A 15,111-nucleotide genomic window follows, 5' to 3' on the forward strand; every position below is an offset into this window, starting at 1 on the left:
ATCGGTCTGAATACAGAGTACATATATTTCTTCAATACATGTGCTATTAATTTTATGTTCACTAAACAGAAGAAAAAGATGTGAGAAATCAGCTACAGTACCAAACATTGTACAGAGAAGTAATCACACGTAAGGAACAAAATATTACAAGATTAGTAAAACAACAGTATGTAACTTCTCTTTTGTGGAGCAATCAACATTTAAAATCATTTTGCAGTTATCTTGATCATGAGTTTTCTATCATATATTTAGTCATTCAATAACCAGAAAAAATAAATTTTTATGCCCTGCATATTTAGAGGCTTCAAGTTCTTTACATTTCTTGCAAACATCTTACAGATAGACCTCACCACTTGCCGATGGCTTTATAATTCCGTCAGACACAGCAACATGGATGAACAATCAGCTGAATGGAATGAATAATGTCTTGGAAAGAGGTTATAAGATGACTATAAACAAAAGTAAATTAATGGTACCAGTGACAGGGTTGATATTAATGGAATCTGATGAGGAAATAAGACATTAAAAGCAGTAGGTGAATATTGCAATTTGGAGAGTACAGTAACTGATGATGGCAGAAGTAGGCCTAAAGAAGATAGAAAAAGCATGATAAAAAGAGTTTCTGAAAACGAGAAATACCACGATGTTTACATGGATTATAAATTTTAGTCTTGGTAAGTCGTTTCTGAAAGCATTTGTCTCCAGTTTAGACTTACGCGGAAGTGTACAGAAAAGGCGAGAACAGCAGCTTTAGAGATGCGTTGGCATGGAAGAATGCAGAGGATTAGGTGGTTGGATCAGATAACTACTGAAGGAGAGAAAAGAAGTTTATGGCACAAATTGGCTAAATTAACATGTCAATAAACAGGACACATCCTGTGGCACGAAGGAATAGTTACTTCTCTAATGGTGGAAATGTGGTGGGTGGGAGAACGCGAGGATACATATTTTTGGAGGAGATCATGGCTCGACTTTTGTACGCGCAGGTTCACATAGTTGTAGGCTGCAATAGTTATGCAGTATGAGAAGACCCTTGTGCAAGACTGACTAGAGTGGAGAACTGCATAAAACCGATCTTCGGAATGAAGACTGTAACGTAAAGCACGCGAACGTTTTACCCTATGTCCAAGGAGAAAACAAATTTCCGAGCACACAAACAATGCTGGTAACCAGTTGATAATTTCCAAGTTACTATCGTTTTACTGGCTTCAGCTGCTTCTCACTTATTGCTTAGCTGACAGAAGGCTTGCTTGATTGAAATTACCATTCTCTCTTCGAAGAGCTCGCAAAAGTTTCCAATCTATCAGTTCTTCACAATATACAATATCAGCACCGTAGTCAAGGGCCAGTAATCTCATGGGTAAAGTTCCCATTCTAACCATTGGTGCCAATATTAATTTACCAGTATAGTTCAGGTTTCGAGTTTTGCTCATTTCTGCCATGTCTCGGATTATTTGCATGCTCTTAGTCATTTCGCATTAGAAATGTTATCATTATTCCCTAGGCACTTGGCAATACTGCCCCTGATAAATAAAAGTCACCACACTTTACGGCACACGAATCCGATCTTCCACAGCTGATGCACACCGCTCATGCATACAGCCACGCACGTGTTTACAACAACAAACAGCTCATTCACTGAAACAAAGCACTTACTACCACAAAGATGCACCTCGCACAATGTTGACAGTTACAGTACATGTGGTAGCTCCATATGAGTTGCGTTGGAGACTTAAAGTAGTTTGTGGACAAAGCGTTGTGTTGTGTGCTGCTTTCCTACAGTTGTAATTCATTTCTGCCGTGGCAAAGCGTTATGTTGTGTGCTGCTGTACTGCAGTTGTAGTTCATTTCTGCCGCCTGTGAGTGATCTTCCATTGAATCGTATAATAGTAGAAAGAGATGAAAATCAGCCGACACAAGAAAGTTCATAAATACCTAAATTTCTTCTGTAATAATTATGGCTTCAGACAGCCCTACCAAATTTTAATCGACGGCACTATATGTTTCACAGCCCTGAAGGTGCGTAATACTGTGTCAATTGCCTTGCAGTTTTAGAAACGTTTGGAAATTATTAGCAGGTGTAAGATATGCAAAAATATCATCTGCAGTTACAAACTTTATTATTATTATTACTATTATTGTTATTTGGTTCATTCTGACTCATTATATAGTTAATGGTATGCTGAGTATACGACAAGTAGAAACTGAGAAGAGAGAGAGAACGAAGACAAATTTCAGTTTCGAAATTACAAGTAACAAACAGCACTACTGCTTTGGTAGAAATTATACGTAATTACATATTCAATTCACAAAGGCTGTAGGCTGTAATAGCAACAACTTTTTACTTGAGAAAACATTGTTCCATCAGAAATAACTTAAGGTTATGTGTGAAGATATTATATAAGTCCCGTTTTAATTCACTAGTAGGTTGTTGAATATTTTAATTGTTATCTCTGAAATACTTTCCTGATATAATACTATTTTAGACTGGGACACTGGTATTTAATTCATTGAGGCTATAGACTTGTTTATTTTGAGTAAGGTCCTAGTTCTGTCTGAAAGATGTTCGGGATACATTCATGTCTGTAAATGCTTGCCAGGCTTGTCGTTTTCAACTGAATGAAGTGTGGTGTATATGTTTCCAGTTGGCTTTAGTTGCAGATAGCTTTGACTGCTTTTTTCTGCATTGTAAAGATTATTTTTGCTAGGAGCTGAATCATCCTAGAAGATTAGTCTATAGCAAAAAAGTGAATGGAAGTACGTATAATGTTTGGATCACTGTTTATGTGCTTGCACTGTGGCTTGGCACATGAAAAGAGAAACAAGCTTTTGAAAACTGTTTTTCAAAGGCTTTGACGTTACAGCCGTGTTGTTATATTGTTTTGTAGCCATATTCCTAGAATTTTATTTCTGTAACATTTCAGTAGTAATTTGTCAACATGTGGTATTGTATCCTACTCTTGTAGAAGTTGAGGAGGGATTACAGAAACCTCCGATACCACCCATATGCTTTGACCCATGATGTCATGAATGTGGCGGAAATGGCCATTCTCAGTGTCTCCAGTATGGCGCCTATGGCGTAATTACATATGCAAGGCAACAAACATGAAAATACATGTGAATAAGACAATAACATCTCCCTCCAAAAATACATTCAAACTAACAGGACAACCGCGGATATTGGGGGTTTTAGGGTGGGGACAAGCTAAATATAACAGTAAAAAACGCACCACAACCCAAAACACACAAAATGATGAACCAAAAAAATAACAAAATTACAACATTCCGCTACACCAACAAAATGCACTGGAATCGGACACTTCCCTTGACCTATGTGGCCCTTAGTGATCAGGTCAAACGTGAGCTGGATCGTCTCACTGCTTCAGGGGTCTTGCTTCCTGTCACTTCCAGTGAGTGGTCCTCTTCTGTCGTTGTCGTTGCTAAGCCAAATGGTGATATTCGTCTCTGTGGCGATTTCAAAGCCACTGTAAATGCTCAATGCCTTATCGACACTTACCCTATGCCTCTAGCTGAAGAATTGTTCACTAAACTTGCTGGAGGCCAGTATTTTTCTAAACTTAACCTGTCAGAATCTCATCATCAACTTCCTCTTGACACTGCTTCCCGGCAGTTTCTGGTCCTCAACACGCCTTTCGGCCTCTATCAATACCAACGATTGCCATTCGGGGTTGCCAGCGCCCCTGCTTTCTTTCAGTGATTCTTGGAACAATTATTGATCACTGTCCTTGGGTGTATAAATTACCAGGACGACATTGTTGTTACTGGCTCCACCACTGACGAACATCTTCAAAATCTCCGCACACTTTTTCATGTCTTACAGACTGCCAGTGTAATCTTCAGAAATCAAAATTTTTTCAGGCATCTATCACGTACTTAAGGTTTCAACTCTCTCGGGATGGTATTCGTCCGCTTCAGCAAACTGTCGCTGCGATCGATGCCCTTCCTCGCCCTACATCTGTTAAGCAACTGCAGGCCTTCATGGGGAAAATAGCATACTATCGCAAGTTTTTACTGTCTGCTGCTTCGGTGGCTCAGCCGTTGCATTGCCTGTTGCATAAAAACGTGCCTTTTCACTGGTCCGCGTCATGTGATGCGGCTTTCCAGAAATTGAAGACTATGCTGAAACAGGCCCCGTGCCTGGCTACTTATTGACATGGCCAACATCTTGTTCTTGCCATGGATGCCTCTCAATACGGGGTGGGTGCAGTCCTTGCGCACTGTTTTTGTGACGGTTCTGAACAACCCATTGCTTATGCCAGCCCAACAAAAGTATTCTCAAATTGAAAAAGAAGCTTTGACCATTATTTATGCTCTTCATAAGTTTGGTGTTTTTCTCTATGGATCCAAATTTCATCTTGTTACGGATCACGAACCTTGTTTCCTTGTTTCATCCATCAACGTCACTTCCCGACAAGGCTGCACACCGCCTCCAGCGTTGGGCTCTTTACTTGTCTCGTTTCAATTATGAGATTCATTTCCAGCCGACGGCTCAACATGCGAATGCTGATGCACTGTCTCGCCTTCCCATGGGTCCTGATCTGGCATTCGATAGGGACGAACTTTTGTGTTTCTACCTGGATGTTGCTGAGCAGCGGGTTGTGGACGGGTTCCCCATCACCGAGGATCGGCTGGTGGCTGCTACGGGTTCTGACCCTACCCTATCCCGGGTTTTACGCTGTATTCAGAAGGGTTGGCCAGATCATCCGTCCACTAAGACTTCTGATCCGCTGCGGAACTGCTATGCTTTGCGTTACCGCCTCACGGCTAGGGATGGTGTTATCCTCCTTTCCACCGAAAATGCTTCGCCGCGTGGTGTGGTACCTGCGTCTTTGCGTGCTTCGGTCTTGCGCCTCCTTCACCAAGGGCACTGGGGTGTCTCTCGCACCAAATCTCTGGTGCGCTGTCATGTGTACTGGCCCGGCATCGACTCTGAAATCGCACACATGGTCGCTGCCTGCAGCCCTTGTGCATCACAGGCCGCCGCCCCGAAGTGATCTTTGTCACCATGGCCTTTGCCTGAGAAGCCCTGGGAGCGTAATCATGCTGACTTTGTGGGACTTTTTTTTTGTACCTATTGGCTTCTCGTTATTGATGCCTACTCTAACTTTCCTTTCATTGTCCGTTGCACGTCGCCTACCACGGCGCCAACCACCAATGCTCTAGTTCGCATTTTCTCTTTGGAAGGCCTTCCCCCTACTCTTGTTACTTATAATGGTCCGCAATTTGCCTCTTCCGATTTTGCATGTCATGGCCCCTCCGTTCCATCCACAGTCAAATGGTGAGGCTGAACGACTGGTCCGCGCATTTAAGGCTCAGATGAGGAACTCCTGACATCTTCTGCTGCTGATGATGTGCTTCTCCAATTTCTGGCTTCTTACTGTTTCACCCCATTAGGTGACCACAGCCCGGCTGAGCTCTTACATGGCAGACAGCCCCGCACGCTACTTCATCTTCTGCGGCCTTCCATCTCACAGCCGCGGGTGCCTTTGCTTGGCCGGTTCAGCGCCGACAACCTTGTATGGGTACGGGGATATGGGAGGCGGCCAAAATGGAGTCCTGGCCGCATCTTAAGACACTGTGGCCAACGCCTGTATGAAATCCAGACGGACACGGGTGTTGAAGTGCATCATTCGGACCAGCTTCGGCCTCATGTACTAGCAACGCCTGTTCCGGATGCTGCTACACCACCTTCGGCTCTACCTGATGCTCGGGATACTGGAATCTCTCATTACTCACAGCGTAGTCCTCTCACCATCATATCAGTGCCAGCACAAGAACTGACACCACCAGGAGACGTGCCCATGCAGGAACCAGATGACCATCATCTGTCAGAGCAACTCTACTCGCCTCTTTCTCCTACGGACGCGGACACATCGCCCATGTCTCCTGTTATAATAACCAGACTTGCCGCAACAGGCAGATTGGTGCATGGAGCCCCAGCAGATTCAACCCCCACGTCTCCTGTCATCTCGACCCGTTATCATCGGGGACACTTCCATCCGTACGGGAAGCCTCCTCCTTGAGACTTTATGGTCAGTCAAACAACACCTATGGACCAGAATGAGATTTACACTCTGCAGTGGAGTGTGTGCTGATATGAAACTTCCTGGCAGATTAAAGCTGTGTGCCAGACCGAGACTCGAACTCGGGACCTTTGCCTTTCGCAGGCAAGTGCTCTACGAACTGAGCTACCCAAGCACGACTCACGTCCCATCCTCACAGCTTTACTTCTGCCAGTACCTCATCTCCTACCTTCCAAACTTTACAGAAGCTCTCCTGCGAACCCTGCAGAACTAGCACTCCTGAAAGAGTTCGAGTCTCGGTCCAGCACACAGTTTTAATCTGCCAGGAAGTTTCAACACCTATGGACGTTAGCAATCTACAGGCCACCTCCATCAAGACCTGTGCAAAAAAATTCAAAGGGGGGAAAAGTGTTGTGACTTGCCGATCTTTTAAAGTGCCACCACGCAGTTACGCGTGTCCTCTACATGTGCGCTGTCTGCCAGCCATGCAGCAGCAGCGCCACCTAAGCGGCCAGCCAGCCAGCCGCCGCTAGACTTGGACTCAGTTTTGATTTGACTGTTAAAGTGTACACATGTCTTACTCTGTTTACTTGATCTGTGACTTTCATGTATTGTGTCTTCCTTGAAATATATTTGTTCAACTTGAAGTTATAACAGTATCATTGTTGATTAGCGATATAGATGACACCTGCCAGCAGATACATGTGGTCACCATCTGTCATGCAGTTAGGTACTCCTCTAGTATCAAATAATAATTGGTATTATTTTCTATTGTGAGCTTTTCCATGATCACACCATCACCAAACTTGAGGTTTGTGTTGCAAGTAGGTGTTACCTATCCTCTCCAACTAGATATTCCTTCAGTAATCCATGGCCCTTACCTAGACATTGACCTAATCTAAGTTATTGGTACTTCTACAGCAAAAGTTTTTTTATGGAGGTATGTATTTGGGAAGGGATTGAGACAGGGTTGTAGCCTATCCCAAATGTTGTTCAATCTGTATATTGAGCAAGCAGTAAAGGAAACAAAAGAAAAATTCGGAGTGGTAATTAAAATCCATGGATAAGAAATAAAAACTTTTAGGTTCGCCGATGACACTGTAATTCGGTCAGAGACCGCTCTTCCAAGCAGTTGAATGGAATGGACAGTGTCTTGAAGAGAGGATATAAGATGAACATCAACAAAAGCAAAACGAGGATAATGGAATGTAGTTGTATTAAGTTGGGTGACGCTGAGGGAATTAGATTAGGGAATGAGACACCTAAAGTAGTAGATGAGTTTTGCTATTTGGGGAGCAAAATAAATGATGATGATTGAAGTAGAGAGGATATAAAATGTAGACTGGTAATGGCAAGGGAAGCGTTTCTGAAGAAGAGAAATTTTTTAACACCGAGTATAGATTTAAGTGTCAGGAAGTCATTTCTGAAAGTCTTTGTATGGAGTGTAGCCTTGTATGGAAGTGAAACATGGATGATAAATAGTTTGGACAAGAAGAGAATAGAAGCTTTCGAAATGTGGTGCTACAGAAGAATGCTGAAGATGAGATGGGTAGATCACGTAACTAATGAGGAGGTATTGAATAGAATTGGGGAAGAAGAGGAGTTTGTGGCACAAATTGACTAGAAGAAGGGATCGGTTGGTAGGACATGTTCTGAGGCATCAAGAGGTCACCAATTTAGTATTGGAGGGTAGCATGGAGGATAAAAAACTTAGAGGGAGACCAAGAGATGAAACACTGAGCATATTCAGAAGGATGTAGGTTGCAGTAGGTACTGGGAGATGAAGAAGCCTGCACAGGATAGAGTAGCTGGGCTAGCTGCATCAAACCAGTCTCTTGACTGAAGACCACGACAACAAGTATTTATTAATAAATGTGCAGTATTGGTTAGTCATGTCATGAGCACTATATAGTTCCATTGCTCCAGTTCATGTGTTTGTATAGTTTTCAAAAAATACTACATTTTTGGCTTTTTGAGTACCATACTGAACTCATATTTAATAGATTTTGTATCGCGATCAATATTAACATTTAGGAAGTCTTTATCATGACTGACTAATTATTATTCAAATGGCACTTTTCTGCAGTTTAAAAACCATGTCCATGTTTTATGCCTTCAATCCTCAGAAAAGAATCCCGTAGCTAAGAACTGAGTGTACATAGGCACAGTATATCACCATAAGACATTGGCTGTTACAAACTGATGCTAACACCCTAAGAGCATAGCATGTTGATGACATTCTTTTTGCCAGTTTCTTTGTGTGTTCACTTCATGTTAACCAACAGTTGATGTTCGTCCCGAACAACTTTGCGTTTGCCACACAATCTATAGATTTATCACGTATGCTCTTTATTCTGAACTGCATACTGTTAGTTTTCTTTATGTTCAGCATTGTATTACATACTGCCCAATTGTAAATATCCTTTGACTATTTTATTTGCTTTCTCTTATAGGAGTTCTGATGATTTATCAGTAACCATGATGATGCTCTCATTGGCAAAGAGAACTTTTTCTCTATGTTGTACATTGTTTGGAAAGTATAATATAAATGGATAGATAAAAAATCTACTCACGAAGCGGCGGCAGGGGAAAACACACACACACACACACACACACACACACACACACACACAAAAGGATTTAACTTTTACAAGCTTTCGGAGCCAGTAGCTACTTCTTCTGAGAGAAGAGTTGGAGGGGAAGGAAGAGTGGTGAAAGAAAAGGACTAGAGAGGTTTAGGGAAAGGGGTCAGTTCAGAAAAGAACCCTGGGTCAGGGGAGACTTACTTAATGGGATGAGAAGGAAAGACTCCTGTCCAGTAAGTCTCCCCTTACGCGGGGTTCTGGGTGACTTTTCTGAACTGAACCGCTTTCCCTAAACCTCTCCAATCCTTTTCCTTTACCCCTCTTCCTTCCCCTTACACTCTTCAGCTTGTGAAAGTTAAATCTGTGTGTGTGTGTGTGTGTGTGTGTGTGTGTTGTCAATAACTCTCTGGAAAGTGATTGACATATATTAAGAACAGAAACGGCACCTATCTTTATATATTTCTTATTTGACAGTTGTTTTAGTAAAAATTTATCATCACCCAAACACCTGAATCAGCTCCACCTTTTACACCCTGTTTTCCAAGTAAGAATGAAACCACTCATTCACTTTTCCTCTTATGTGTAGTGCTTCTAGTTTGCTTAACAGCATTTTGTGGTCAACAGCGTCAAAAGTCTTGGACAAGTGTAAGAAAACACCTGCAAACACAATCATCTCTATCAAGAGCGTCAAGTACCACTTTTGTGCACTCTGCAATGGGCAATATTGTACTTCTTCCATTTCTGAAAGCAAACTGTGCTTCATTAAAGAGGTTGTATTTACTCATGTAACTTATCAGTCTCTCTCTTCACAATTGCTTCTTTTTTTATTATTTTTATTTTATTTTATTTATTTATTTTTTTTTTTTAAATGAAGACATCTGTGAAACTGGCCTGTAGTTTTCAGTGCTTTCTGCATCACCTTTCTTTAGCAAGGGCACCACTGATCCATGCTTTATGTACTCTGGGAACTCACCTGAACTAAGGATTCATTTATTATGTTTGTTAATGGGGCTTCTGTGGTATATATGCACTTCTTCAGAATAGAAACAGGAACCTTGTCTATACCTGCTGACTTCTTATTTTTTGATTGTTGTACTGTCATCCTAACTTCAAGCCCTGTTGTAGGAATCATCGTTATTGTGCTTGCTGCGTGAAAAATTGTGGGTGCTACGTGTGTTTCAGGAAGCTTTTGCTGCAGCTTCTCCACAGTACCAGAGGAATAATCATTTATAAAATTAGCCAATTCCTGAGGACTTTCTATTATTATGTCCCCATCTTTTATTTGTACGCTATTATACTTGTGTCCGAATTTTCCAGTTTCTTGTTTTACAACACCCCATACCAGTTTGCTTTTATTTTCTGCACTGTATAGTAACATGCCATTGAATGGTTTTATACCTGTGGTAGTAGTAAAGAAACTGTGGATTAGTGCAGAACTTTTGCAAAGAACTGAGAAATTTAAGTGTCTGTGAGGTCTTGCTAATATCCGCAGTTATCCACCTATTTTCCTTAGCTGTCACAGTAGAAATTGCTACTTTTGGAAATGTTACATCAAAAATTAAACAATGGAAAATCCAGGATGGAATGTAACAATATTAGAGAAGGAAAGTTGCTACTCACCATGTAGTGGAGATACTGAGTCGCAATAGGCACAACAAAAAGATTCACACAGTTATAGCTTTCGGCCATTAAGGCCTTTGTCAGCAATAGACACTATTGTGCCTATCACGACTCAGCATCTCCGCTATATGGTGAGTAGCAACTTTCCTTCTCTAACATCAAATGTTAATTTAGACAAGGTTCAGAATTTAGCATCTACACTACTTTCCATGTACACTTCATGCCAGGTTTGATTTGCCACTGCCCTAGAAAAAGTATCTCTCTTATGACATGAAAAAATCCTTTTGTAGGCCTAAAGTTTTGTAAGTTTCACTGAGCCTGCTGTTAGCTTTATTATATGACAGCAATGATCTAAAATGCCAAGACCTCTTATAAATACTTTACAGTTTTCCCTGTCAGTGTCCAAAAGTTCATGGTCTAAAATTGAAGCTGAACTTTTCGTAAACCTTGAAGCAGTGTGCTCAAAATCTTTAGGAACGTATTACTAATTACACCCTGAGCACATATTCATGTGTACGTATTATTATGCTAGTTTTGGGCACTGAGACCCTTTCCAGGGCTTCAGTTGATTTGTTGAAGAAAGTGTTCACATTACCGTCAGGTGAGCAGTAAACACATAGAGTGATTAGCTTCTTATTGATATGCAGCTTTGTTTGTACAGTGGCTGACAGTTAAAAATCTTTATATGTGCTAATTGCAATCATATCTTCTATAGCTTTAAAATGTGTGCCACCCTTTAAAGATACATAATAGCCAACCCATTAAGGTAGACCTACAGTAGCAACTTGGACATTCATATGATGATAGCACTATGTACTGCAATTCATCACCTCTACAGCAGTGTTCTGTAATGCACACTACTGTGCTGCTCGGAGACTGTAATTGAGCTGGAAGCTGGTGTACTTTATTTTTGATGTACTGCACAGTTTGGTGAATAATAAATACTTCTGAGCAACTTTCTGTGGTGCTTGCACACTCCGGTGTGGCACATTCTCTTTCCCACATACATGGTGCAGAAATATCTAAGCTGATTGAGATACTTTTAAGAGAGTGGATCCTCGTGTCATGGTTTAACCTGAAAAAAGCCTGGTTATCCTATCAATGGCAGGAGGTATTTGACCATGTGTAGCCCCTTACCTACCCACTATATTCTCACTAATCAACTCCACCAATCTCCCTTTCCCAAACCTGTTGAGGTGCAGACCATGCCTAGTGTAGCCCCATCCCGTGATAGTCCCCACCAGCACCACTGCAGTGTGGACCCCCACCAGCAGTCATCAGCACTGTCTCCAACTCTGCATTTAAATGCCTTACAGCACTGCCAAGATGAGGGTGATCATGCTACTGGGACAATGCTACCATACTCACATTGGTGCCACCAGTTAGCAAAGCTCTCTTATTCAGATGACCATCTATGTTGTATGCCCTGTTCCTGTCCAGGCTCTTTCCTGCCCCACCCAATATCACTGCCTGATCTTCGATTGTGAAATCCATACACAAAGGCCCTAACCTAAATCCTCAGTCACTTGATCCAGCTCTGCTGATAACCTGATACTCCTCCTCCAACTTCTACTATAATAGAGGGTGTACACCTCTACAATGATTGCTACCTAGCAGCAATACCTTCTTCTCCCTAACATTAGAATTATTACTAACTTTCCTAATCATGGGCAGAGTCTGCTGCATGTATCCTACCCTTACATCATCCTGAGCCTCCTCTCCCTTCAACTCTAACTGCTGAAACCCGTTGCTGGTAGCCACAACAAAATTGTCAGACCATGTCCTTCTCCTGCTAGCCCTCTTGCCAGTTGCCAGCTACTCCCCTCTCAGCACTATCTTCCCTCGTCCTTACCAACTCTCACCTAGCTTGATACAACTCTACCTGTAGAACACAGATGTTCCCTTCCTTATCCTCTATTAGTCTCATCCTGGTGGATATTTTGCAGTTCCAGGAAAGGGCCTCAGCGGTTTCCCCAAGGTCCTCACTACATCCCCCCCCCCCTCCCCCCATGAAACCATTTACTACAGCTCCCACTTTCCAATAACAGCTCCCATAGGATCCACTCATGGTCAGATAATACATATAGCAACAACAACAAATGCTAAAACGTGAATCACTGAAGAAATATTATGAAATGTATTATGTTTATTTCACTGTTAAAAAAGCAGTCTTTGCTAATATGTTATGTTAGTTACTACTGCAAGGTCAGAAACATCAAACGGAAGGTTATTCTAAAAGATTAGATGAATGTAAACAAACGTTCATGAGAAGTCACACTTAAAAATAATTTAAACCAACTTGCGATATTTCTTAAACGTAATACAGATGCCAAAACTTCCCTTGTGTCACAGGAAACAAGGCAGTAGTTTAATGAATCATGCCAAAAGGTGTTTATAAAAATGTGCAAGAATGTACACAGCTCATTACGAGCATTGAGTTCAGTATATAAACGAAAGTCAGTCTTATACGATGATTATTGAAAATTCACTGTACAGACAAACCCACAATATAGCATGTTTTAAATATAATACAAATGGTGTTCAGAGTTTACAGTAGTAATCAAGTTGAATAATTTGAAATTTACATAATAAAATAATTCTTACTGGAAGAGTTCTTAAAAAAATTTATATTAAAATAACCAGCAGACAATGTTTTCAGTTTTTTTACTGCTAGTTAGGCCAACAGAGCTTCAATGTGATTTGTGGGTGGATTAAGATTCCTGCACTTGCCCAGTTTACACATAATTCTTATAAAGGACTTGTTAAGAAATTATGCCTATGTTCTCCATGCTTTCTGATACTACTCTAAACAAAATGTATTGATGTGTGTTTTCTTGGATGTTGTTGTTGTTGTTGTTGTTGTTGTTGTTATTGCTGTCTTCATCTTCAGTCCAAAGACTGGTTTGATGCAGCTCTCCTCTCTAGTGTAAAGTGATATGTTAAGCAATGGCCTGTTGCATCTTTGAAAAATATCAAACTATTTGCAAATGGTACTGCAGGGCTCCATTCCTGAAGTATTTTCTCATTGCCGCTTGCCCTACCATACAATAAGAGCTATAAAAATCCACATGCTTGGAAATGTCTTTTGTTTTGGATTAAGAATCATGCAGCCCAATTGGACCACACTGAACCTAACTGGCTGTGGCCCTAAATGTCAGTATAGTATACATACAGTCCAGAATGAGCTTGAAACCCATCATGCCTAAACCTCACTGTTGTTCATGTGTTTTAAAGGTATAGTGTCCAAACTAATGGATATTGGCTTTTAAAGTCTGCGTTACTGGCTTCGCCAAACATTGCTTCATCTGTAAAGAACATGACGGACACAAATAATGAATCAAGGAGTTTACTCATTGTGTGTACCCATTAGTTAAGAGACCCTACAGATATACAAGATCCTGTAGGTACAAAGGTTACATAATTAAACATCCTCTATATGACATTGGTACTTTGCAGATAGTTGTCATTGACTTTCACTCAGGTCATAAGGCATTACTTAGTGTATGCCATTCTAATACTTTACATTATACGGACTATGGAACAACTGTGAGAGTAAAACGGGCTGAAGTGAGTCTACATAAAAGTTCCATTGCATGATCTTTCCAATTTAACTGTTGTTCAACAGCCTTTCCCAACAGCTTTATCACCATTAATCTTTCTACATCCGTGCCACACACTATTGTAAATAGATCTTCATTTGGTTTTGTTTTTCCAGTGAAATGCTTGGTATGCAATATAAAACTGGCCCAGAAAATATTTACAATAAGACTGGCTTGGGATTGACTTTTGTTAATGAGTGTCACAGAAGATTCCAAGAATGGCCATCATTGACATTGATGCAGCCCTATGCTCAACTTATCAAATTGTTAGATTCACATAGCAGCTCTGCATGAAGGATAGCAGCAATAGCGTTTTCAATATTCTATTATAGCTCATCTTGTGTATAAGGATTATATTATTTTAGTACACCTGATACCTCAGTTTGTTCCTGAGTTAAAAATCACAGAGAGGGGATGGGAACGGTTTCACTGCCTCTGCTGATTGTTGATTCCTCACCAAACGTGTCATTGTGTGTCAAGGTTGTCAAAGCAGTGTGTACTGTACTTCATCTTGCTAAGAATATCCGTTTAGTTGTTCATCTTGTGTAAGTTGATCCATGTGTGGATTAAACAGTTTCTGGACCTTCCAGTTAGCATCAACAGTTTTGTTAGGGAATCGTATTACAATGTGGATACCGGACATTATACAACAAATATCAGTCTTAAAATTGCACAATAATTTGCAATGTGCATAATAGCGCATGTTCTGTGACTTCTTATGCCCTCAAGTATGAACTACACTTTGTCTGAAGAAATGAAAAACTGAGGCTCCAAAAGTCTTAGTTGCACCTCACTCAGAAACCACAGGCAGAACTCAACACACAAGGGTTTTTCTTTTTTTTGGGGGGAGGGGGGGTGCTTTAACTTGTACTCAATAGTAAATTTGTAAGGATACAGATGCAGTGCAGGTCCATTTTCATAATGTCTGAATTACCACTTGCAAAGTTAAATGGTTTTTAGATTTTGTTGGAATTTGTACTAGACTTTCCTTTGTTCCAGCAATGTTTTCTGGTGTTGAGATTCTTTCTGGATGATAACGATTTTTATTCTCTATAGAGCCCATTTTGTTTCTTTTTGTCACTAATTTTTGGTTTTTACCAAATCACTTTGTCAAATTTTAGCGCAAATAGTTCCACAGATGTTTTCCTTGAATTGTGCTTCACATAGCACATGACAAAGATCAAGCGTTGTTTTATTGTGAACACCATTTCGTGTTTCAACCATCTATTTCATCGACAACAATTTCCAACATTTTCTTTGATG

At 40.8% G+C, this 15,111-nt stretch overlaps 2 protein-coding genes across 2 annotated transcripts in view; one reads left to right on the plus strand and one right to left on the minus strand.

Annotated features, from left to right (window-relative positions):
• LOC124594798 (tRNA-dihydrouridine(20) synthase [NAD(P)+]-like) overlaps nt 1-1,626 on the minus strand; it is an 80,667-nt gene extending 79,041 nt beyond the window's left edge. Inside the window, exon 1 of the mRNA XM_047133218.1 lies at nt 1,265-1,626. Within this exon, the coding sequence (XP_046989174.1) occupies nt 1,265-1,472 (208 nt within the window). The 5' untranslated portion in view covers nt 1,473-1,626. The remainder of the gene's footprint in view (nt 1-1,264) is intronic.
• Nucleotides 1,627-1,650: 24 nt separating this feature from the next.
• LOC124594799 (rRNA-processing protein UTP23 homolog) overlaps nt 1,651-15,111 on the plus strand; it is a 57,265-nt gene continuing 43,804 nt past the window's right edge. Inside the window, exon 1 of the mRNA XM_047133219.1 lies at nt 1,651-2,019. Within this exon, the coding sequence (XP_046989175.1) occupies nt 1,900-2,019 (120 nt within the window). The 5' untranslated portion in view covers nt 1,651-1,899. The remainder of the gene's footprint in view (nt 2,020-15,111) is intronic.

Source organism: Schistocerca americana, chromosome 2, assembly GCF_021461395.2.
Source record: "Schistocerca americana isolate TAMUIC-IGC-003095 chromosome 2, iqSchAmer2.1, whole genome shotgun sequence".
Taxonomy (NCBI): domain Eukaryota; kingdom Metazoa; phylum Arthropoda; class Insecta; order Orthoptera; family Acrididae; genus Schistocerca; species Schistocerca americana.